The sequence below is a fragment of the Rhincodon typus genome, chromosome 24 (genome assembly GCF_021869965.1).
Source record: "Rhincodon typus isolate 14 chromosome 24, sRhiTyp1.1, whole genome shotgun sequence".
In the NCBI taxonomy this organism is placed as follows: domain Eukaryota; kingdom Metazoa; phylum Chordata; class Chondrichthyes; order Orectolobiformes; family Rhincodontidae; genus Rhincodon; species Rhincodon typus.
In genome coordinates, this window is record NC_063355.1 from 45,556,338 (window position 1) to 45,580,303 (window position 23,966).

The window sequence follows — 23,966 nt, forward strand, 5'->3', positions numbered from 1 at the left end:
CTTATCATCCAAGGTTCCTTCACCTTACCATCCTTTCCTTGCCTCAGTGGGACAAACCTATCCAATATCTGTAGCAACTGCTCCCTAAACAACCTCCACATTCCTATCATGCATTTCCCTGAGAACATCGGATCCCAATTGGTGCTCCGTAGTTCTTGCCTAATAGCACTGTAATTCCCCCTCCCCCGATTAAATACTTTCCCATACTGTCTGCTCCTATCCATCTCCAAGTCAGGGAGTAATTTCTTTTGTCAATTTCACTTTATTGATGCTGCTTTGGGTTATAAATATCCAATCGATTGTACAACTTAAGGAAAGCTCTAGGAACAGGCACATGTGGATGTGTGTAGGTGTATGCAATAAACTCTGGGAGGGCTCACTGTGAGGATGTATCCTTTGGCTGGGGATTCTGAAATAGGGATGAGAGTCTCAGGAGAAGAGATCAATCATTTTGGAGTTAGTTGTGAATGAATTTCGTCAATCAGATTGTTTTGAATCTCTGGAATTCTCTATCCCAGAGAGCTATGGATCCTTAGCCATTGAAAATACTCAAGGCAGAAACTTTCAGATTTTTGGATACTGAAGGATATTGGGATAGAACAGGAGAGTAAAATTGAGGGAGAAGTTCAGCAACAGACTTACTAAATGGTGCACAAACTTGAGAGACTGTATGGCTTACTCCTGCTCCTATATGTTATGTTCTTAGCTAGAACAGTATACCAACTAGTGGATGTCTGTGGTTTTCACACTGTAAAGTACTGGACAATAGGTGTAGATCATAATAATATAAAACTTGTATAATATTAATGAATAAAATAAAGTTAATAATTTCCTAGTTCTAAAATTTAAAAACATGAATATTTATGAATATAGGGACAACGAACAAAAGAAGGCCACTCAGCCTGTCGAGCTTGCTCTACCATTCGATAAGATCATGGCTGATCTGACTATAACCTCAACTCCATATTCCTACATATTCCTGATAATCTTTCATTCTCTTGGTAAAGTAGAATCTAACTACCTCTGCTTTAAAAATATTTTAAAATTCTGCTGTTTGGGAAAGGGAATTCCAAAGACTCTCAACCTTCTGAGAGAAAATAAAAGTTTCCTCATCTCCATTTTAAATGGGCAACCCCTTAGTTCTAAACTCAGATTCCTAGTTCTAGATTCTCCCACAAAAGGAAACATCTTTTCAACTGGTCAGGTCACCTCAGTATCTTAAATGTTTCAATTAAATCACCTCTGACTCTTCTAAATTCCAGAGGATACAGGCACTAGTCTAGTAAACTTTCTCTGAACTGCTTCCAATGCATAAACATCCTTCCTTAAGTACAGTGACCAGTACCAGAGTACACAGTACTCCAGATACAGTCTGTATAACTGAAGCACAACCTCTCGACTCTTGCATTCAATTCTCCTTGCAATAAAATATTACATTCTATCAGGTTTCCTGATTACTAGTTGTACTTTCTAACTAACCTTCTGTGATTCATGCACGAGGACACCCAGATCCCTCTGCATTTCAGAACTCTACAATCTCTCACCACTCCGATAATGTGCTTCTTTTTAATTCTTTCTTCGAAAATGCACTCCATTTGCTAGATCTTAACATAGGTACATCCCTTTCTAAGCTCCTTATGTCCTCTTCACAACTCACTTTCCTACCTATCTTTGTGCCATCAGCAAATTAGCTCCTATACCTTTGGTCCCTGTATCCAAATCATTTCTATAAATTGTAAAGAGTTGAGGCCCCAGCACCAGCCGCTCTAGCACATGACTTGTAACATCCTGCCAACTAGAAAAAGAGTCACTTATTCCTACTCTCTGCTTCCTGTTAGACAGCCAGCTATCCATGTTAATATGTTACACCCTACACCACCAGCTTTTGTTTTCCTCAATAATGTTTGACATGGCACCTTATCAAATGCCTTTTGGAAACATAAATACATTACATCCACTGGATACCCTCTATTTGCAGCACATGTTACTTCTTCAAAGAACTCCAATAAATTAATTAAACATGTCTTCCCTTTACAAAACCATGTTACGAGGTCTGATTACCTTGAACTTATCCAAGTGCCCTGTTATAACATCTTTAGTAACAGCTTCTAACATTTTCCCTATGACAGATGACATGTCATTTTGATATCATGATCAACAGTAAATGCTATTTCACAATGTCTAGATGGTGTTTTGTTCTATTTTGTGCAACTTAACATGATTAATAATTTTGTTGGTAATATGAATAAAACAGCAGAAAGGTGTTTGGCACAATTACAGACTTTACATAAAGCAAGAAGAGATTTAAATAGCTCCACCTTTTCAATATAAATACATACATAATATCTTGGAGCATTTAGGAAGTAGCTTACGCACACAGTATGCACAAATATTTGACAGCTACCAAGAATGCTGTAAACTTTGTATTTCTTTTGGCCACTAACTATATCCTTTGCACCACATGAGCTGGAAAACTCACTTTGATACCAGTGAAAAGGCTTCTGAGCAGATGGCCGGGCACGGAACCAGCTTGACTGCTATGTGACCTAGGCCTGCAGGGAAGTGTACTCTCATCACCGTGTCAAAGACAGAAGTTATGGTGTTGACATCAGCCTGCTTGGAGGTTGGGTCTCCACTGCCAGAGTCCAGAATGTTGCCACCATGCAGAACGAGGACAAGGACATGAATCTTGCAGGCCTGCAAAGGCTGCTGTGATGCACCTTCCTGAGAGAAAAATACAAGACAAAGTAAAAAACTTGTTTTGCACATGTCCACTCTAAATTGCCAATATGAATTATAAAAAACACTTTGGTTCAGAAACTCAACACTAACATAATAAATATGATTTAGTAATTAACAGTGTGAGAGGGGCAATATTACTAGGTTAATTTCAGCACACCAGAAAAACTCTGATAGCATCAAAAAAATTATTTTAATCCGGAGTCCTAACAGAATTAATGTGTTCATAGTAATGATTTAAATCTGTTTAACAACACTGGAAAATTATGATCCAAGATAGTGAATGATGTAAATTATTTGAAAGGGACAGCAGTCTGACACATATCAACAACTCATCTGGTGCCAAAATTTTAATTATTTATTATCTTTTAGTGAGTTAAGGCTGTGTTGAAACAAACCTGAATAAAATTCTGAACACGATTTTCTGACAATTGTCAAACAAACCCAGACTTGCCAAAAACTCACTCTAGACTATACAATTTCAAAACAGTTTAAAACTGCAGTTTCCAAACTCAAGCTCGGGTTTAATATCACATTTAATGACTCACACATGAAGACCAAGAACAAACATCCTTTTTAATGTTACATTAAAGGTTATATGATTATGTTGGTTAAAGTGATGTATTTAGTCATACAACTTCACAAACTCCCTTCAGAAATATATCACAAACAATATTGTGCAAGAAACCAAGCTAAACACTTCAACTAAAAGCCTACACACAGTTATATACTTCATACTTAATAAACATTCCTTTCAGACTGCAAGCTCCTACTTAATATGTTCAGAGACATTTCATTCTAATGATTTTTGATTGGATTCTATATCATATTTTGAACTCCAGCTACAAGTAAAATTGCTGCATAATTTTTTTCTCAACTATTAACGGAGACTTATGCAGAAACATTTCATAAGTGATTAAATCTAACAAAAGATTTTAAAGAGATAATGAGTTTACATTTACTAAGGACAAAACTGCTCTGTCAGCATGTCACATTAGTACTTTAAATTGTAAACAAAACTCATAACAACTACTCAGTTAAAACTGTAAAATAATATAAAACAAACTTCTGATAAATAAGGTCTTCCTTTTAATGAACTATTAAGGTAGGGAAGGCAAAGGATTAAGTGATAGCAAGCAGGTTGCTCCACATAAATAAGCAAGCATCGTCTTAAAAAAATAATTTATTCAGTTGTTAATGGGTTGTGAGGTGAGATAAATCAAAATAGAGGAGGAGGGAGAATTATTTCCCTGACTATTGATGGTGGAGCAGCAGTGCAAGATGTGAAGTTGTTCACTGCCTTGCAATTCTGTGTCTCATCTCATGGGAAACAATTTAATAGGACACTCTGCACAACACCAGAAAAGGCAGGGTAGATACTAAATCTAAGAACAATGCTATTGTTTAGCCTGTCATTCCCTTCCAATGTCAAAGACTGCAAAATGTAGATAGAAACCTTACAAAGCAGTATAAAAACAAAATAAAACCTTTATCCTAAATTATCATGTTGACGCTATGAAAAGTTTATAAGCGAAGACTACCAAATTTGATTAGGATGCTATAAAAGCAACATAAATTTATTGAAGATATAGGTTTTTTCAGTAAATCACATATCAATATTGAAATATTATTATATGTTCATTATCTTACTAATAAAACTAATCATAACATGATGGGATGTATTTAGTGCACACAGAAGCACAGAATGTATTTTAATGACTTTCTTATATAAATATAATTTCTCAATTGGTCATCAAAAGTAGTTAGTGCAACAAGACACCTTTAAGGAAACCTACAGATTACAGCGGTGATAGTATGTTGAAGACCAAATTAAGGGTTCAGCACACACGTAACGCTCCTACCTCTGTGTAGTTTAGACCACTTTTACCAGCTTCCAAGAATTTTTTTATAGCATCTCCTCAAAACAGCCTGAACTTTCTCTATTATTTCTTGAAAACACCCCATAAGTGTAACTTGAAGTAATTCAGGGAATATCAACTTCTCGGAGCCTAACAGACCAGGAAAGTCCTGGTTAATCCGTAAAGTTGGTGTCAGCAAAGGCAATACAGGAAGGTGACAAATTGTTGCCACATGCAGGTTAGGGAAAGAAAGAGATCAGGATTCCTGCTCCTATCCAATAATCCCTGAATGAATGGCGAGAGGTTGAGCTCGCCCTGGTGCTGCTCCAGGTATACAGCTGGCCAACACTTCCTAGCTCAAATATGGGCAAAGCTGGAGGGTAATAACTGTCTCTGGTATTGTATTTTAGGAAAGGATTACATTATTCAGGAGAGGAGAGGAACAAATGAAAACTAAGTGTTGATTAAGTCAGTCACAAATATTAACCAACAGTTTAAGTTCTGCTGGCAAGCAAACACATCCACAGTAAAAGTTTCTTTCTTGCTTACGGTTCTTTAGTTAGTTAGTATATTGCTCGAGTCAATACACTTAGGAAGCAGTAAGGGCACTAAAACTACAGCTTTAATGTTACTTACTGTTGGAACACTTGTAACTGTAATCTGTGGTATACAGGTACTGACACTCTTATTTTTAACGTGTATCTGCACGAGAATACAGGCCAGTCAGGAGACCGCAAAAAACCACAGGATTAGTAGTCTTGTAGAAAGTACATCATATCAACAAAGGTTGCCAGAAAGGAAATCCATCATTTGTCAAACTGTAACATAATTGGCCATGAAATTGATAGAAACTTGCATGACAAATGCTGTGGCAGCATTTTGAATTGTTCTACACCAGATAAAATCGTTATCATTAATATAGCTGATTAAATGACAGAACTGAAAGGTTTCTGTTACAATAACGTATATGAGTGAAAGTGCTGTATCCTGGACATGGTTCTGTTTCTGTTTCTGGTAACATGGAATCAGGTTCCTGCAAACCAATGTGCTATTTTGCATAATTCAAATCTTCACATGTTAACTGACAGTCATGTAGGCATTGGATTTAACACTCTTCACAGCATATAAGGAGTGCAAGAGTAATATCATTTCAAAATAGTGCATGTATTGAGCATCAGTCTTAGTCTAGAAAATACAGGTGATATTAGCATGATGCAATGACATACGTTAGTTTATCAGTTTAGGCAGAGTATCAGATTAGTAGGGAAACTAATATTTCATGATTGATTTAGTTTAGTTATAACCGCAAAATCAAAATACATTCATTGATTAATTTTATATTATTCAGTAGCAACGCAGATCGTGGTACTTCAACATCATATGACTCTGCTTAGCTTCACGTTACAAAGGAATGCATCATGGAATTGCTAACAGCATGAAGATAATACTCAAATCTCTTAGAGTTACATCTGCAAGGCCAAGGGGCCCCTATTTAGCTTTTGCGTAGCTTATAGCTAGACATCCAAGGTTGAATAAGGCAGACGTAGTATACTCCTGGCTCGTTCACCTTTATTATTAAATCATAACTACAGCTGTACTGGAATGTTTAAATTTGTTTCGAAGTGAAGCAAATTACAATATGTGACATTTAAAATTAACTTTATAATAATGTGTTTAAGTTTGTAATTGGATAATTCTTTAGACTTTAACATTCCCTCTATAATGATTTGTTCAGATTCGTACTTGTGATCTTTTGTATTAGTTTTATATCGATTTGAAGTTACAAGCAACATTTTCTACTATATCTTTTGGCTTTAAGAAAAAGGTAATAAATAACTTTTTCAAGGCATTCAACTCCACGCAGAGAAAGAAAAGAAACAATTTAACAAAGGATTCTAAGAAAAGCAAATGCTCAGTCATACAGTGACAATAAGAAAATGAAAAGGAGGGTTCTTTGGATAATTGATTACTTAAGGAACTGTCAGGAGATTGTGGGAGGTGACATCAGTCAAGGTTTACATCCTTAAGATCAATTAGAGATTGATCACTCATCCCCTTAAATCAAGTAGCGATGAGCCTCACTTAATCTAGTCAAACTGAATGTACTGATGTCATTGATCATGCTGTTGTGGTTCGGAAATAGTTAAAAGCAAGTGCCTTCAGTGACCAGGGAAGACATGCAATTTGAAAGTGAAGTTACCCTGCTATCCAAACCGGAGGCAGAAAGCTCTCCAAGTGTCAAAGAGAGACCAGAGACCAATTATCGACCTTGGAGGCCTAAGCTAAACCAGAAAGTAAAAGCAGTAGTACACCCATAAAGTCATTGGCCTGCTTTGATAAGTATTATTTTCAATTGACGTAAAGCTTCCTGATTTAACGCACCACACTGACTCCTGTTGCCTTATTGGTTAAAGTCTCAAATGAACAAATTAATATTGGGATTTGCATCTAAATTGTGAAACATAAAACTTACAAGATGCTCTAAACTTTTTGGACAAGAAGAGGTGTCTTAACATCTTCATGCGTTATTCTCAGTAATTGTGCTTTCCAAACAACTTACACTGGAATCTTGAACCCTTCACAGTAAATTAATCTTATTACAATTAAAAGATTTAAGCTTCAATAATAGTGGCTAAAAAAACTGATGCAGTAAAAGTTAAAGTTTCTAAAGAAATCAATGGTTAAGGGGATAGGTGGCAAAATGGAACTAAGGCAGATTAATCACAATCTCATTGCATGGCATGGAAGCTTGCAGGCTATTCCTGCTTCTATTCCTTAATTTTATTTTGTGGAATCCCAACATTCAATAAAGTGGAAAACAGTGAATGAGTAACCGCAACCTTTCGTGCTGGCAGACTGAAATAGATAGGAGTTGGTTGAGCTATTGCTGGATAGATTTTTGACTAACAAGTAGTCAATGATTATCAGGATTATTAGTGGGATTGTGGAGTTGGGGACAAAATTAGATCAAATATAATCTTAATGAATGGCAGATCAGCCTTGAGGAATTGAATGACTGATTCCTGCTCCTAATTTTGACATTGTGGAGTCATAGTAAACATATTAACTGGGAATTACATAGATATGTCAACATTTATCAATAAAATAACCTTAAATTAATAACAACCTTTTTTTGTATGGGATCAGAAAATTTGCTTTTACATTAAATGTTAGATTACAAATATTGTGCAAGTGTAGGTTTTTTTTTTAAGTATCACTGCCAAGCTTCAGATAGTCACAGAGTCATAGAGATGTACAGCACAGAAACAGACTCTTCAGTCCAACTCATCCATGCTGACCAGATATCCTACATAAATGTAGTCCCATATGCCTCTAAACCCTTCCTATTCATATACCCATCCAGATGCTTTTTAAATATTGTAATTGTACCAGCCTCCACCACTTCCTCTGGCAGGTCATTCCATACACATACCACCCTCTGCATGAAAACGTTGCTACTTAGGTCCCTTTTAAATCTTTCCCTTCTACCTCAAACCCATGCCTTCTAGTTTTTGACTACCCCAGCCCAGTGAAAAACCTTGGCTATTCACCTATCCATGCCCCTCATGATATTATAAACTTCTAAGGTCACCCCTCAGCTTCTGACGTTCCAGGGAAAATAGCCCCAGCCTATTACGCCTCTCCCTACAGCTCAAACCCTCCAGCCCCAGCAACATCCTTATAATCTTTTCTGAACATTTTCAAGTTTCACAACATCCTTGCTATAGCCGAGAGACCAGAATTGCACATAGTATTCCAGAAGTGGCCTAACCAATGTCTTATACAGCCTCAACAAGACCTCCCAATTCCCATACTCAATGCACTGACCAATAAAAGACAAGCATATCAAATGCCTTTTTCACTATCCTATCCACCTGCAACTCTACTTTCCAGGAACTATGAACCTGCATTCCAAGGTCTCTTTGTTCAGCAACGTTCCCCAAAGCCTGAACATTAAGTGCCCTGATTTGCCTTTCCAAAATGAAGCACCTCACATTTATCTAAATTAAACTCCATCTGCCACTCCTTAGCCCATTGGCCCATCTGATCAAGGCCCCGTTGTACTTTGAGGTAACCTTCTTCGCTGTCCACTACACCTCCAATTTTGGTGACATCTGCAAACTTACTAACCATACCTCCTATGTTCACATCTAAATCATTTATATAAATGACAAAAAACAGTGGACCCAGCACCGATCCTTATGGCACATCACTGGTCACAGGTCTCCAGTCTGAAAAACAACCCTCCACCACCACCCTCTGTCTTCTACCTTCGAGCCAGTTCTGTATCCAAATGGCTAGTTCTCCCTGTATTCCATGAGATCTAACCTTGCTAACCAGTCTACCATGAGGAACCTTGTCGAACACCTTTTTGAAGTCCATATAGATCACGTTCACTTCTCTGCCCTCATCAATCCTCTTTGTTACTTCTTCAAAACACTCAATCAAGTTAGTGAGCCACGATTTTCCACGCACAAAGCCATGTTGACTATCCCTAATCGGTCCTTGCCTTTCCAAATACATACAAGTCTTATCCCTCAGGATTCCCTCCAACAACTTGCCCACCACCGATGTCAGGCTCACTGGTCTATAGTTCCCTGGCTTTTCCTTACCACCTTTCTTAAATAGTGGCACCACATTAGCCAACCTCCAGTCTTCCGGCACCTTGCCTGCAGCTATCGATGATACAAATATCTCAGCAAGGGGCCCAGCGATCATTTCCCTGGCTTCGCACAGAGTCCTAGGGTACACCTGATCAGTGCCTGGGGATTTATCCACCTTCGTGCGTTTTAAGCTGTCCAGCACCTCCTCTTCTGTAATATGGACATTGTTCAAGGTGTCGCTATTTATTTCCCCACATTCTCTACCTTCTATATCCTTCTCCACAGGGAAAACTGACACAAAATACTCGTTTAGTAGATAGACGAAAGAGTACAAAGCACATTGCAAATTATGTCTAATGTTTCTAGGCATGAGGTAGGAATTTCATGAGCCTGAGCGTGTACAAGATGAGACACAGAATAAGGCATTGGAACATGTCAATTCACAGCTCAAAGACTATCCAAAAGTGGACTGTGCCCAATTGATCAAACAATAGTATTAAAAGGGGCAGTGAACATAACCACAGTGTAGTGATTGTAATGAATTGAGCCAAGTGGGCCTCATAGAATAAAGAGTTCCTTTATAACCTGGTCCAGTCAGGGAGCCCTGATTAACAGACATAAACAGGACCGTCAGAAGTTCTGTACCTTCTGAAAGCTGACTCTCAGGCAGCTGGACCTGTGTCATGTACTATGCATGTGTAAATAAGGGGAGACTTGGTGATGGGAAACCAGCTTCTGTGAAGTTATTTCAGTGGTGATGAGAGAAAAAAAAAAACTTTGGTCCTGAAGAAACTTGCTCACAACAGTTGTCTTTGAGTTGGGGTAAGCACTTCTGGCATCATGCTGTTATTTTGAAAACTTGACTTGTTTGATCCTGCTGTCAAAGACTGGGCCCAGCATGTGGATAGAATGTGTTCTCTTTTCTGGACAAATGATATTGGAGCAGATGAAAAGCAATGAGTAGTTTTCCTGACATCTTGTGAACCCACAGCTTTCTCAATTATTAGGAGTCTAATTTTTCCTGAGGCACCAGATACTAAAACCTTTCAAGAGCTGATGGATTTAGTTAAGAAATGTTATGACCCCAAGCTGCCTCTAATTCTGAGATGCTGTCAGTTTTGCTTAGTGGCTTGAGAACTGGGGAATCCATGTCTAGATTTTTGACAATGTTAAGATGATTGGCAGAGGCATGTGACTTTGATTTAACCCTTAAGATACTGACAGCATTTGGTATGTGGGATTAATGATGTAACCATGCAAAATTGCCTAATAGTGCTGAAGTTCAAATGGACTTTGGACAGGCATTAGAGATTATTAGAAAATGTGGAAGTGGAGCAAATGCATTACAGAGAATGCAGATGGAAGTTGATATCCTTGCTAGGCTTGAGGAACACCATTTGACTGAAGGCAATTGCATAGCTTCACTCATATTCTGAACAGAGGGACTCTAGGTCAGCCCACAGCAAAACCCCAAAATAAAGCCAAGCCTCAGCCAAACAGTTACCATTTTCTTCAGGATCTGGGCCGGTAAGACATTGTAGTTGCTGCCAGTATGTGGACTTGAAGCAGCAAGAGTCCCACTAGGCCTGAATTAAGAAAACTCATGGGCTGTTATCCAGCTAAGTACACATCTTGGAAAGCCTATTTACACTTCTCTTGGAAGAGTTAAAATGCTTAGCAACATCCAAACCAGAAGCAAAACAAAATAAACATCTTGTTAAATGGTCACCCAGTTCTAGTGGAGGTTGATACCAGCACACTGTATCAGTGATTGCAGAACGAGTCTATAACAAAATTCACTCTGGACTCTAATGCTTGATTTTACACAAGACTGCAGCTAGATTAGGTTCTATACCAGGGAACACTTGTAGATAAAGAGTACAACTTTGTATCAGAAGCAGTTGGTTCAGTTACCACGGGTTGTACGATTCAGACTTGGGCCCAAGTGAACTGAGCAAAATTGATTGAGAAAAATTCACCGAGATTGGCTCAACATTTTTTGATTAGAAAATGGCTGCCTGAGTGAAGTCCAAATTAAATACCTTGAAGTTTTTCAGGAAGGAATTGGGACTATCAAAGGATCCAAGGCCAACTTGCATGTTAACCAGGAAGCAATTCCATGATTTTGCAAGGCCCAGCTCGTGCCCTTTAGGTGCAAAAGTAGAGGCAGAAATTAAAAGGCTGGAAAGTAAAGGAATCCTCAAACCAGCAAAGTGTGCTGAATGGGCAGCACCAACCATAACAATTGTGAAGCCTGATTGGTCAGTTCACCCTTGTGTGGATTTTAAACAAATGGTAAACCTGGAATTGCAGTTAGATGAGGATTCCCAGAAGTATGTTACAATCAATGAGACTGATGATATCCCAAATGGCAATCTGTGCCATTTTCCAGCAGACAATGGAGAACATTTTACAATTTCTACTCCAGGTCACCATTTATGTGGATGATGCGTTAATAACAGGGAAGACAAATGAAGAGCACTTACAGAACTTGGACATATTGCTTAGACATTTCTCCCAGGTGAGCATTCACCTTAGAAGGGAAAAACGTGTTCCAGGCCCCCCAGGTGACCTACGTGGGCTGCAGAGTTGACAAGACTGCGTTACATCCGTTGAAAGATGAAGTGAGGGCGATCAAAGGTGCCCCAGCTCCCACATCCGTACCAGAGCATAGATCTTTCCTTGGATTGGTGAATTATTAAACAAAGTTCATTTGTAATGTGGCCATCATTCTGGCACCCTTACTATCTGCTGCTGAAAAAGGGTTAGCCCTGGAAATAGTCTTCTAGCCAAGACACAGCCTTTAGTGAAGTGAAGAAGAAGCTATCATCATCTATGGTGTTGGCACACTGAGATCCCAAGTGAGATCTGGTGCTGACATGCAATACTTCCCAGTACAGTATTGGGTTTGTGTTGGTTCACAGATGGCCCAATGGAGAGGAACACCCAACAGCATGTGCATCCAGGACTTTGGCTGATGCAGACTGGAATCAGTGGGCCGTCCTCCGAGCATCGAAGAAACCTTGGAGTCTGAGGTGGACCGGGTGGCATTTACCACCTGAAGAAGATGGATATCTTCTGTGATGCTCCAGGCAGAAGAGATGGGTTATGGTCCAGTACCTGCGGCCCATATCCTAGGCTGAGTTCGAGGAACTGGACCTATTTTGTGAAAATGGCCCAGGAGATCCTACAAGAAAAAGAACAGGCCTATGTCCCCGGACGTAGTGAGGGAGGGATGTAGTGACTGTAACAAGGTCAGCCAGGTGGACCTGGTAGAAAATGAGTTCCCTGATTGGGGCTGTTAATCTGGCCCAATCAGGGAGCCCTGGCTGACAGGAGGTTCTGTTCAGTCTGACAGCTGGCTCTGACGAAACTGGATCAGTGTCATGTACTATGCACATGTAAATAGAGGGTGAATTGGTGATGGGATACCAGCAACTGCGCAGTTATTTCACGTAGAAATCAGCTTTGACTCTAACACTTGCTCCTGTGACTCAGACAGCTATAGGTTCAAGTTCCACTCCAGAGACTAGAGAACATATTGCAAGCCAACACACCCAAATTCAGTCCAGAGTGAACGCTGCACTGAGTGTATGGAGTGAAGTGGCAGAACTGAGGGAGAGCTACGATATCAGAGCGTTAGTCCTAAGGGAGGTATGCACTGTCGGAGGATCTGGACTAAGGTCAGGTGAACTGTGCTGAGAGATGGCTCCACTGTTGAAGGTGCAGATTTAAACTGAGGCCCCACCTGTTGTCTCAGGTGAGCATAAAATAATCCATTGCCCTACTCAAAGAAGAGCACAGCAGTAACCCCAATTACTCGCCAATATTTATCCCTCAACCAGCACCACTAGTAAACATATCAGCTCGTCTTTATCATACTGCTGTTTGACAGGCCTTTCCACGTATAAATTAACTGCTTTGTTTCCTAGATAATGAGTGATATTGCTTGAAAAGTACTTCATCAGCTGTACTGTGCACTGTAAGTTGTCCAGAGATGCTGAAAGGGTGTTATTTAAATTGAGGCTACCTCTATCTTTTTATGTTTGGGATGGAAAATACACAGGCAGCAGAGATATTTGTGATGGTGGGAGGGGAGATAAGAAATTCTCTACTTTAATAGGTATTGAAGAAATACAGAAAAATAAACTCTGGTGTCCTGGAAACAGGAGCAATTCTCTAAATTCACTGTATTGTCATTAAGTACTGGGCACCAGAGCAAATTTTATTTGCACTGGGTACAGTATCAAAGTATCAAAGAAGTTGATCTACAGTGTACTATGTTTCATAGTTACAGTCTTGTCAGGTCTCAGAAGCTAACATTTATTACATTTGTTCTTGATCATGGGATGTTGTCATTTGGGATAGAATTAGATTAATGTGGATTAATTTGTATCTCCTACTATTTTGGAATCTTTTCTATTCAGAGCGATAGCTGGTTGTTTGGGGTTGACATTAAAATGACTGGCCTCCTTTCAGACAGGTTTCAAGAATGTTAAACTAATTCCCTTCAATCACAACTTGATTAAAATGCCCTTGATTTCAACTTTCAACAAGGTCTACTTTAATCCAGATTTGGGAAATGGCTATTATTTCGCAGATTTCAGATTACTTTGAATATGTAATTCCTCTTTATGTAATAATTTACAGCAGTGACCATTTTCTAAAGCTAATAAACATTTTAGAGCTGGTTACTGTGATGTTTTCCTTGAATTTTTTTTCAAAAGCAGGGAATTCCATCTCCAAGATAGAACTGTCAACCCTTCCTGGGCAACATGACCATTTTGGCAACTCTTTTTAATGGTCAAAGACTTGCAGATTAGGCAGACCACAGGAAAGGAGGGTGAAACTCCTTTTATATTGTCCCAACAATGCACTATAGTTTCAACACCTGGGCTGCGATTCACTTTCTCAAGAGTTATTTGTTTTAGTTTATTGAAACCGTCCTATCTTGTGACAAATTTAATATGATCCTTGGGCAATTTCACACATCTCCCCACAGCTTGTTTCAGAACAGCATGAACAGACAGCTTATATAGGTCTAATGTCCAAACTCAGGACTAAGACTGTGCTGATTTTCTCTGATTTTTGGATTACCCGTCAATTGAACAGGGGTAATGGGCTATACCTTTGTACACCTCAGCTCATGTTAGCAAATCAGTGAACAGATACGACCACAATGTGTAAATGCATCATTTGATATTTGGAGGCTACAAAGGTTCATTCCAGAACTTTGCTGAATTCTCAGATGATCTGATGTTAACATCACTGAAGCCACATCTCTTGATAGGTGAAGGTAAAGTTGCCATAGTGACACAGGACCATTGTCCTGCTCTATCAGATGAGATTACTAGTGGTGGTTTAACCAAGGGTCACCATACCTGGTGGGGGGATCACTCTGCCATACAAATAGCTAATCGACCAATTGACTAACTGACAGCAGTATGCAAGAACACTTTACAGTTTTACATTTGAGAAAATAACATTTTCTTGGTTTCCTATGAAAAGTTTTTTTTTTCCTTTCCTTGTGCTTGCTGTCTTGTGTCTCTCGACACAATGAGGTTTCTATAGCTGTTTTAGCTACACAGTCCTGTGTGCGCACAGTTCTCTTGGACTCCTTCCTCTGGGTTAGCATGAGAATAGCCTCTTACTTCCCATGCTTGCTTTGTTCTGGGACTGGCACCCAGATCTCCTGAGAAAAATATCACATTTTTGGACACTTCTATTTCTCTCTTTTGTTTATTATGTTCCAGTGCATGGAGTAGGGGAAACTTAACATTTCACAAAAAAAAACTATATAACTAGATATAACATTCACATAGCACCAAGACAGTGCTTTTTTTTTTGACTTGTTGCTGCAATGGTTTTTGGTCTGGAGACAGTAAAACTGAATTGCTATTCTGTACTTTCTTGTTGGTTAATCTTTCTCCCAGAGATGGTATTTATCTGCATTGCTTCCAATCCAGAATACAGATATTATAGCAGCACGACAGCTTGTATTTATATAGAAACTTTCGTGTAATAGGGTGTCTCAAATACCTCAATATAATTGAGCTGCTCAGCATTGGTAGGAACACAATCTGTTAATTGTCCTTGGTACATGTCACCTGGGGATTTAAAAAAAAAAGTATTCAATAAAAACATGCATACTTTCAATAATGTGGGCAGGACTTATAGAGACATCTCATTATAACACTCTATTTCCTCTTAGTACTTATGTAGATTTATTATTTCCTATACAGTGTAGTTATTCATAAGTACGTGGCTTTATTTTAAACTTATGGCGTCAGTCTTGCCTCAGGCGATCTTGTTCCTACAACTGAATCAGAAAACCAATGTCAAGCCCTGATCCAGATAGCCGAGCACATAATCTTAGTTGACACTTTCAGGAGTGTTAACATTCTGAAAACAAGGCCCAGATTTGTTTTCAGGTGAATTTACAAGATCTTCCAGCACTTATCACGGGATTTCTATTGGCTTCCTGACCAATATGCTCTGAAATCATTTTGAGGTAATTAATTAGCTATAAAGTAATTTAGGACATCCCAAGGCCTTCAATTCTTTCTAAACCAATTCACACCAGCACATGGTGTTTCTGAAAGTACAATTGGTACAGGAGTTCAGTGTGTGGTGTATCACGCCAAAGCACATTGTGTCTGTTAGAACATTCCTCTTACACTTGGCTCTAAGTCCAGGTACGTCATCAGTGGAGGGGAAACCTGAGCTGCTGCCAATTAAGTAGTGTGTCCTATAGGAAAGGAAAGTGACTGAAACACAGTCCTCATGGATCCCAGCTGTCCTGTTCAGTCCCAATTACACTCTGAATACAGCACTAGCGGTGAAACATACTCCACGTAGATCCCAAATTTAATCCCCAGTTTGTATTGAGCTAGTTGCCCTCTACAGAGATGATTACTGAAAATAAAAGCTCATGGTATAGTGGGGTAGCAATTTGGCATAGATAGCTAACAGAAAGCAGCCAGCAGACATGAATGGATTTTTTTCCAGATGTCTGTATGAAACAAGTGGTGCGCCAAGGGTTCTGGTTACAATTTATATAAATAACTTCGATGACAGAACTGAAGGCATGGTTGCCAAATTTGCTGATGACAAAGATATACAGAAGAGTAAATTATGAAGAGAACACAGTGGCTACAAAAAGATATAGCTAGGTCAAGTGGGTGCACAAAGATTTGGCAAATACAACATAAAATGGGAAAATGTGAAATTGTCAACTTTTTCACAACAAATCAAAAAGCTCATTATCTAAATAAGATGCAGACAGATCTAGTGCACAAATTACAAAATACCAGTACAGTAAGTAGGAAAGACAAATGGAGGTTGTGCTTCAGATATCCAGGGCACTACAGAGACGACATTTGGAGTAGTGTACAGAAATGGTCACCTTATCGAAGGAAGGATGTAAATATGTTGGAAGCAGTTCAAAGAAGGTTGGCAAAACTCTACCTGTAACAGGTGGGACACCTTTTGAGGAAATGTTAGATTCGGCTTGTGTCCCTTGGAATTTTAGATGGGTAAGAGGCAACTTTATTGAAACACAAAAATCTTCATTCCTCCTGAGGAGTCTTGACATGGTAGATGCAAAATGGATGTTTCCTGTTATGCAAATTCAGAACTAGGGGCCATGGTTTAAAAATAAGTGGCTTTCCATTTTAATCAGATGGGGTGAATGTCTTTTTTCACAGAACGCCAGCAGTGTCTCTCTGAAATGAGACTTCAGGGTGATTCCTGGGATGACAGGGTTGTCTAAGGAAAGATTGGCCTCATTAGGCCTATACACATTGGAATAAATGAATGAGATGATCTTATTAAAACCTATAAATTTCTAAGGGGATCCTTACACAGTAAATGCTGAAGGGATGTTTCCTCTCATGGTGGAATCTAGAACCGGGGCGTAGTCTAGAACCACGTCTCCCATTTAAGATTCAGATGTGGATAAGTTTATTTTCTGTCGTCAGTCTATGGGATTCTCTCTGGCAGACAGCAGCAGAGGTTGGGGCATTGAATATGCTGAATTAGACAAATCTTTGATCAACAAAGGATTTGCAGATTATGGGTACAGGGAAATATGTGGAGTTAAGATCTGATCTGCTATGATCTTACATAATGAGAGCAAATTTGGGGGGCTGAAAGACCTATTCCTACCTCAGTTTCTTGTGTTCAAAATTGTTAAGGTTTTGAAAGTGTAAATATGGAGAAACTGTTCACAAACGGCAGGAATGTCAGTAACAAAAGAGCATAAATTTAAAGTAACTGTCAAACTCTTGGTGCAAGGATGGTGGGAGGAATTAGGACAGTTTTTCGATAAACACAATGAAATGTTATGATGTAAATCTGGCATTTCCTGAGGCCAACAGGAGTAAATTTAATAGTACCATTCAAAGGGAATTAAACAAACACTTGAAGAGGAGCAATTAGTGCTAAGGGGAAAGAGCAGGGGTAGGGAGTATTGTCAATGATTTTATAATTCAAACTTCACTGAACTGAAATAAAGCTAATTCTTTTTAAAGTTTTCAAATAACTTTGAACAAACAACTTACTTTGGCCCTGCTCCGCTTCACCTGCTCCAATTTTATCAATAAGATCATTTGAATTCCACTTTGTGATTTCTTGAGGGAAGATCTCCTCATTGTCCGAAAAATCTTCTGTGCAGTTGAAAAGGATAACATGAGGCTCAAGTGTGGAATTATTTAGGAAGTTTGAACAGAAAACTAGATCAAAAATCCTTAATCACTACATGAAATGAACATACAACTATAAGAATAAACATCAGATCCTTTTAGTCCTCTCTACCTGTCACACAATGCCACACTCCTCAATCAACCAACAACAATGTTGAGCAGAGTATTCCTGGTTTATCTTTATATCCCTTTTTATAAATTAGCATTCTATTCACCACTCTCACTCCAGTGTAAAATTCCCATATTCAACTGAAGCAGTCTTGGACAATGTGAATAAATTACAGGAATTAATCAAGCTCAAGAGTTCAGGAGATTGATATTGCAAAGTCTGCCAAGCCCCATTATTAGGGCAGAAACATCAAAAGGAAGAATTTGTCTCCTGCAGACAGAGGAAGAGGACATTAGCATCATTGAGCCCAGCTGACACAACAAACATAAGTTGGTCAGCACAACCAACGAGCTCCAAGTATGGCAAAGCAACCTTGGGAACACATCACCATCGGCTGGGTTCAGTGCAGGTTGCAGACAGCAAAATCAGTAGCAATTTCAATTATAGGTCAGTGAAGATTTGTCTCTTAGTAAATTCAAAGTAAGCGTATGAAGGCAGAGCTAGCTAAAGTGAACTTGGCAACTAGTTTAAAAGGTAGGACAGTAGAGAGGCATGCTTTCATATTTAATCTGGGCAAGCACTTCTCCCAGTGAGAAAGAAAGAATCAGAGGAGTTTCTGTCTGTTATTCTTCTTACACAATATGAAATCATGTTCCCCTTTGTACTAGTATTCTTGTGAATGTCCTGGTGCGTGCAAGATGAAAAGCTTTGAACAAATAAGTCTATTTTCAGCAATATTCAAGTTTGTACTATCAAATGACTTCTTTGAATACAGATTGTCCCACATTATGAACCAATGTGAACTTGTTCACTTTGGCAGGAGGAATCGAAAAACAGTCTTCCATCTAAATGCTGAGAAATTGCAGAACTTGGGTAGAGTGGGAACTGCACACACTACTGTGTGAATCACAAACAGTATCTAGCTACACAGTGCTTAAAAAGGCAAATGGAATGCATTTATCACAAAGGGAAAAGAATATAAAAGTAGTGAGGTTTTACTGCCATCATAGAGGACCTTGCTAAAACCACTCCAGGAGAAACTATGATAACACAGTGTGGGGCTGGAGGAGCACAGCAGGCCAGGCAGCATCAGAGGAGCAGGAAAGTTGACGTTTTGGGTTGGGACCCATTGGTAGTTGTTACAATCTCCAGAAGAAAATGGGTACCTTTTGGTCTCCTTATTTTAAAGCAATACTTAATTGTGCTAGAAACAGTGTTGAGAAGCTCCACTCTAAACTTTTCCCAGCCACACTCAGTTCTGAAGGAGGGACACTGGACCCAAAATGTTAACTCTGCTTTCTCTCCACAGATGCTTCCGGACCTGCTGGCATTATCAATGAAATTGGCTCAGTGGTTAGCACTGCAGCCTCACAGCGCCAGGGACCTGGGTTCGATTCCACCCATGGGCTACTGTCTGTGTGGAGTTTGCATATTCTCCCCATGTCTGCATGGGTTTCCTCCCACAGTCCAAAGATGTGCAGGCTAGGTGGATTGGCCCTGCTAAATTGCCTGTAGTGTTCAGGGATATGCAGCTTAGGTGGATTATAGATTTATAGGGGGGGATGGATCTGAGTGGGATGCTCCAAGGGTTGATGTGCACTTGTTGGGCCGAAGGGCCTGTTTCTACACTGTAGGGATTCTATGATTATCATCACTGACCTCCCCAATATCACTGCTCTGGGAGTTACCATTGGTCAGAATCTGAACTGGATCAACCACATAAATACTGTGGCTACTAAAGCCAGGTCAGAGGCGAGGAATTCGGCAGCAAGCAACACACCACTTGACTTTCCAAAGCCTCCACCATCTACAAGGTCCAAGAACACCATCATCTGCAAGATCTTTTCCAGGTCTCACACCTGACTTGGAATACTATTGCCATTCCTTTATTTTTATTGGGTCAAAATCCTGGAACTCCTTCCCTAATAGCACTGTGGGTGTCCTACACTGCCAGGACTGCAAAGGTTCAAGAAGACTCTCGCCATCATCTTCTCCAAGATAATTGCGTAATAAATGCTGGCCAAGCCACTGACACCCACATCCCACAAACAAATAAAGAGAAAGCCAATATTTTCTAATTCTGACAGACAATGACCCTCAGTACATAAAAGGCTGGATAGAAAAACTGAGTATTATGTGGTTCTTTGTCAAATACTTTCTTGAAATTATTTGATGTATCCAAAAGTTATGAATGCATAATTGCTGTACAATATTCTCTGAATTTCAGGTTTATCACTGTGATTATTGGGTGGGGGAACAGCTATAAAATTAAATTATAGTGGATATAATTTTAAAAAGTTCAACCGGGTTTACAATTAAGCAATCGGGTTAAATATTAAATGGTACTGAATACAGAACCTCACTGACTGCACTTTCAATTTGTTACGCTTAAAAAAGCAATCTAAGAAATATTCAAGTATTCCAAATACTGCAGGAAGCCACTCAGGTAAACTGCTCAATCTCCCACATATGCTACTGTAGACTGGGGTTTAACAACAGGCAGCTCATATTTAAAATGAAGTCCTTTTGTACTTAAATATGCACTGGATGAAATGATGGTAATTGTGTGATCACAGTGAGGAAGCAATGGAGAGATCAGGTCAATAACCAATCTCTAGACCTTCATTTGTATTCTTTTACTATAAAACAACATAGGTTCAGTATTAGCAATGAATGATTGGTAGAGGAAGAGTCACTGGTATTTAGCTAATCCAATATTATGTAGAACTCCCTCATAGAATTAATTATACCGAATTTACAAACAGATCATCCTCTATTAGCCATTCTATAGATGCTGACCAGACATCAACCAGATGCTGAGGTAATACAAAGTTGACAGTAACAAAATACGCACAAAGCAAATCCAAAATTCAGGACAAAGACAGTGCAACTCTGACCTTGGCACCAAGGTCAATGAAGATTTATCCTGGTAACTGGGTTACCTGCACCCGTTCCCATAGTTGCACAGTAATATTATCAAGGCTTCAGACTTTTTCCTAAGCACTAACTATTTTGTACCTTGTGCGTCAAAGAATTCATCATCAGAGCTGTCATCAGAATCTCGAGCAATACTCTGCATTCGCCAGTCTGCTATATTGTGACGTGAAGGGCTGGCTGAGAAACAAAGAAGCATTTATTAGAGGACAACATCGATATAAGCATTGCTGCAGAATCAGTAACTGCTGAAAAACATGTTCCTAAATAAGGTTATGTTGTACACCAAGCCGCTTGTACATTTATATCACAAACATTTGAAAGTTTGATGGAAAAATGCAAGTAATATTCTACATATCTAAATCCTGAAATGAGTATTATATTTGTTCAGTTACATGAAACATAAATGAAGAATAGTTAGACTGCTCAGTTTATGATAGTAACCCACATTTAGTTCCTCATAAATTGTTAATATGGTGAAAGATTTATGGCATTATGTACTAAAGCAAAGGTCACAGATGCTGTACATAAACAAGCAATTTTATTTGGTACCTTGCTGTTATAATTAGTTCACTTGCTGTAATGGCTGTTGCATGTTTAGATGAACAAGTTTGAATGTGTAATTTGAATACTCAGATGTATTGCAAGTATTTTAGATAGCAGATCTTGCTGCCGGGATGGTTCGAGATTATGTGCTGGCTCAGATATCCAAGAGTTTCCTGTCAAGTTGAGATATTTGGATAACGTGTTGAGGCAGCAGATCGAGTACTTGATGAAAATGCGTGGCATTCTGTTGTTGTGGTAACGATCAGTCAGAAAAATATGGTGCCGCCCTCATAATCTCACACAGTGCAGCTGGTAAACATTCAGATATCAAACAGAAGAGCTAACTCACTCACAAGGAAAGTCCCATAAGAAGCTGCCCCTGTCTCCCCATTGCATTGTCCAGGTAATTTTAGGACTGATTCAGAAGATCACAAAAACAAATAAGCCAGATAGCTCTATGCAGTTGGCAGAAAAATCAAATTTGAACCAAATTACCTTTTCTTGTTGCTTTCTTTTCTAGCATGAGCCTCAGGGTTGATGGCACTTCTGTTTTTTCCCCAAATGTACAAATTATAAAAGAATTTAATAAAAAGACATAAAAGATTACCTCAAATCTTAAAAGGAAAAATGCTCAACTCTCATTCAGGAAGTGAAGAGCTCAGGCTCTTGAATATATTTCTTTCACCACTTGAATTCCAACAATTCTCCATCAGATCACGAGGTAGCAGGGAGTGGCAATAATCAGTCTGTTGTGGCTCTCATAATGGAGGAGTTATAATACTTGATGAAGACAAATGTAGGTCCCTTACAGTCAGAAACAGTGGAATTTATGATGGGGAACAAACAGATGGCTGACCAACTAAATACATACTTTGATATTGTGTTCACAAAGAAGGACACAAATCTCACACAGGCAATGTTGGGGGGCACAGGGTTTAGTGAGAGGGAGGAACTGAAGCAAGTCTGTTTTAGTAAGGAAATGGCATTGAGGAAATTGATGGGATTGAAGGCAGCTAAATCCGCAGGCCCTGATAACCTACATCCCAGAGAACTGAAGGAAGTGCCCCCAAATATAATTATGGCATTGGTGGCCTCCTTCCAAAATTCTATAGACACATGAATAGTTCCTATAGATGAGAGGGTAGCTAATGTAACACATCCATTTAAGAAAGGAGGTAGAGAGAAAACCAGGAATTACAGACCAATCAACCTGACATTGGTAGTGAGGAAATGTTAGAGTCCATTACAGAAGAATTAATTGCTTAGCATTTGGAAAACAGTGGCAGAATCGGACACAGTCATCATGGATTTATAAAAGGCTAATCATGTTTGACAAATCTACTGGAATTCTTCAAGTATGTTACTTTAGAGTTGATCGGGGGAGCCAGTAGATCTAGTTTATTTGAACATTCAAAAGGCCTTTGACAAAATCCCACATAAGAGATTAACATGTAAAATGAAAGCACATAGATTTGGGTAATGGTTTGAGATGGATAGCAAACTGGTTGGCAGGCAGAAAATAAAGAGTAAGAATAAATGGCAGGCTAGTTGGGTTACTGCAGGGGTCAGTGCTAGGACGCCAGCTATTGAAATAAATGTTAATGATTTAAATGGGGGAACTAAATACAATACTTCAATATTTTCAGATATACAAAAGCGGGTGAGTGCGATAGTGAACTGTGAGGTTGATGCAGAGATGCTTCAGTGTGATGGGCCTAGCTGAGGAAATGGACAAATGCATAGCAGATGCGATTATAATAAGTAGATAAATATGAGGTTACCTACTTTGGTAGCAAAAACAGGAAGGCAGACTATTAAGTGAATGGCTGTAAATTGGCAAAGGGGAATGAAGAATGAGACTTGGGTGCCATTGTACACTGAAGATAAGCACGCTGGTGCAGCAGACAAGTGGTATATTGGCCTTCATAACAAGAGGATTCAAGTACAGGAGCAAGGATATCTTGCTGCAATTATTTAGGGCATTGTGAAAATACATATGCAATGTTGTGTGCACTTTTGGTTTCTTTACCCGAGGAAAGATGTTCTTGTTATAGGGAGTGCAGTGAAGGTTTACCAGTTTCATTCCTGGGACGGCAGAACTGACATATGAGGTGAGACTGAATCAGTTAGGACTATATTCACTAGAGTTCAGAAGAATGATGGGGAATCTACAAAAAAACCTATAAAATTCCAGCAAAACTAGACAGCATAGATGCCAGAAGGTTGTTCCTGAAGACAGGTGGAGTCTAGAACTAGGGATCGTAGTCTAAGGAATTTGAATTCAATACACATCTAGCATTAAGGGTCTAATGATGACCATGTATCTAGTGTTGATTGTGGGAAAAACCCATCTGGTTCACAAATGTCCTTTAGGGAAGGAAACTGCCATCACCACCTGGACTGGCCTATATGTGACTCCACAGCAATATGGATGACTCTTAGACAACAAGGTGCAGGGCTGGATGAACACAGC

At 39.1% G+C, this 23,966-nt stretch overlaps 1 protein-coding gene across 2 annotated transcripts in view; it reads right to left on the bottom strand.

The window, feature by feature from the left end:
• Positions 1 to 2,400: 2,400 nt before the first annotated feature.
• Positions 2,401 to 23,966, bottom strand: part of LOC109919101 (membrane-associated phosphatidylinositol transfer protein 2) — a 110,614-nt gene continuing 89,048 nt past the window's right edge. Inside the window, exons 6-10 of one of the 2 annotated variants that reach the window (XM_048611659.1) lie at positions 21,032 to 21,127; positions 17,764 to 17,868; positions 15,242 to 15,309; positions 5,235 to 5,300; positions 2,401 to 2,724 (exon numbers count right to left, since the gene is read on the bottom strand). In XM_048611659.1, coding sequence (XP_048467616.1) covers positions 2,476 to 2,724; positions 5,235 to 5,300; positions 15,242 to 15,309; positions 17,764 to 17,868; positions 21,032 to 21,127 — 584 coding nt within the window. In that variant the 3' untranslated portion in view covers positions 2,401 to 2,475. The remainder of the gene's footprint in view (positions 2,725 to 5,234; positions 5,301 to 15,241; positions 15,310 to 17,763; positions 17,869 to 21,031; positions 21,128 to 23,966) is intronic. The other variant, XM_048611660.1, reaches the window with a different exon arrangement.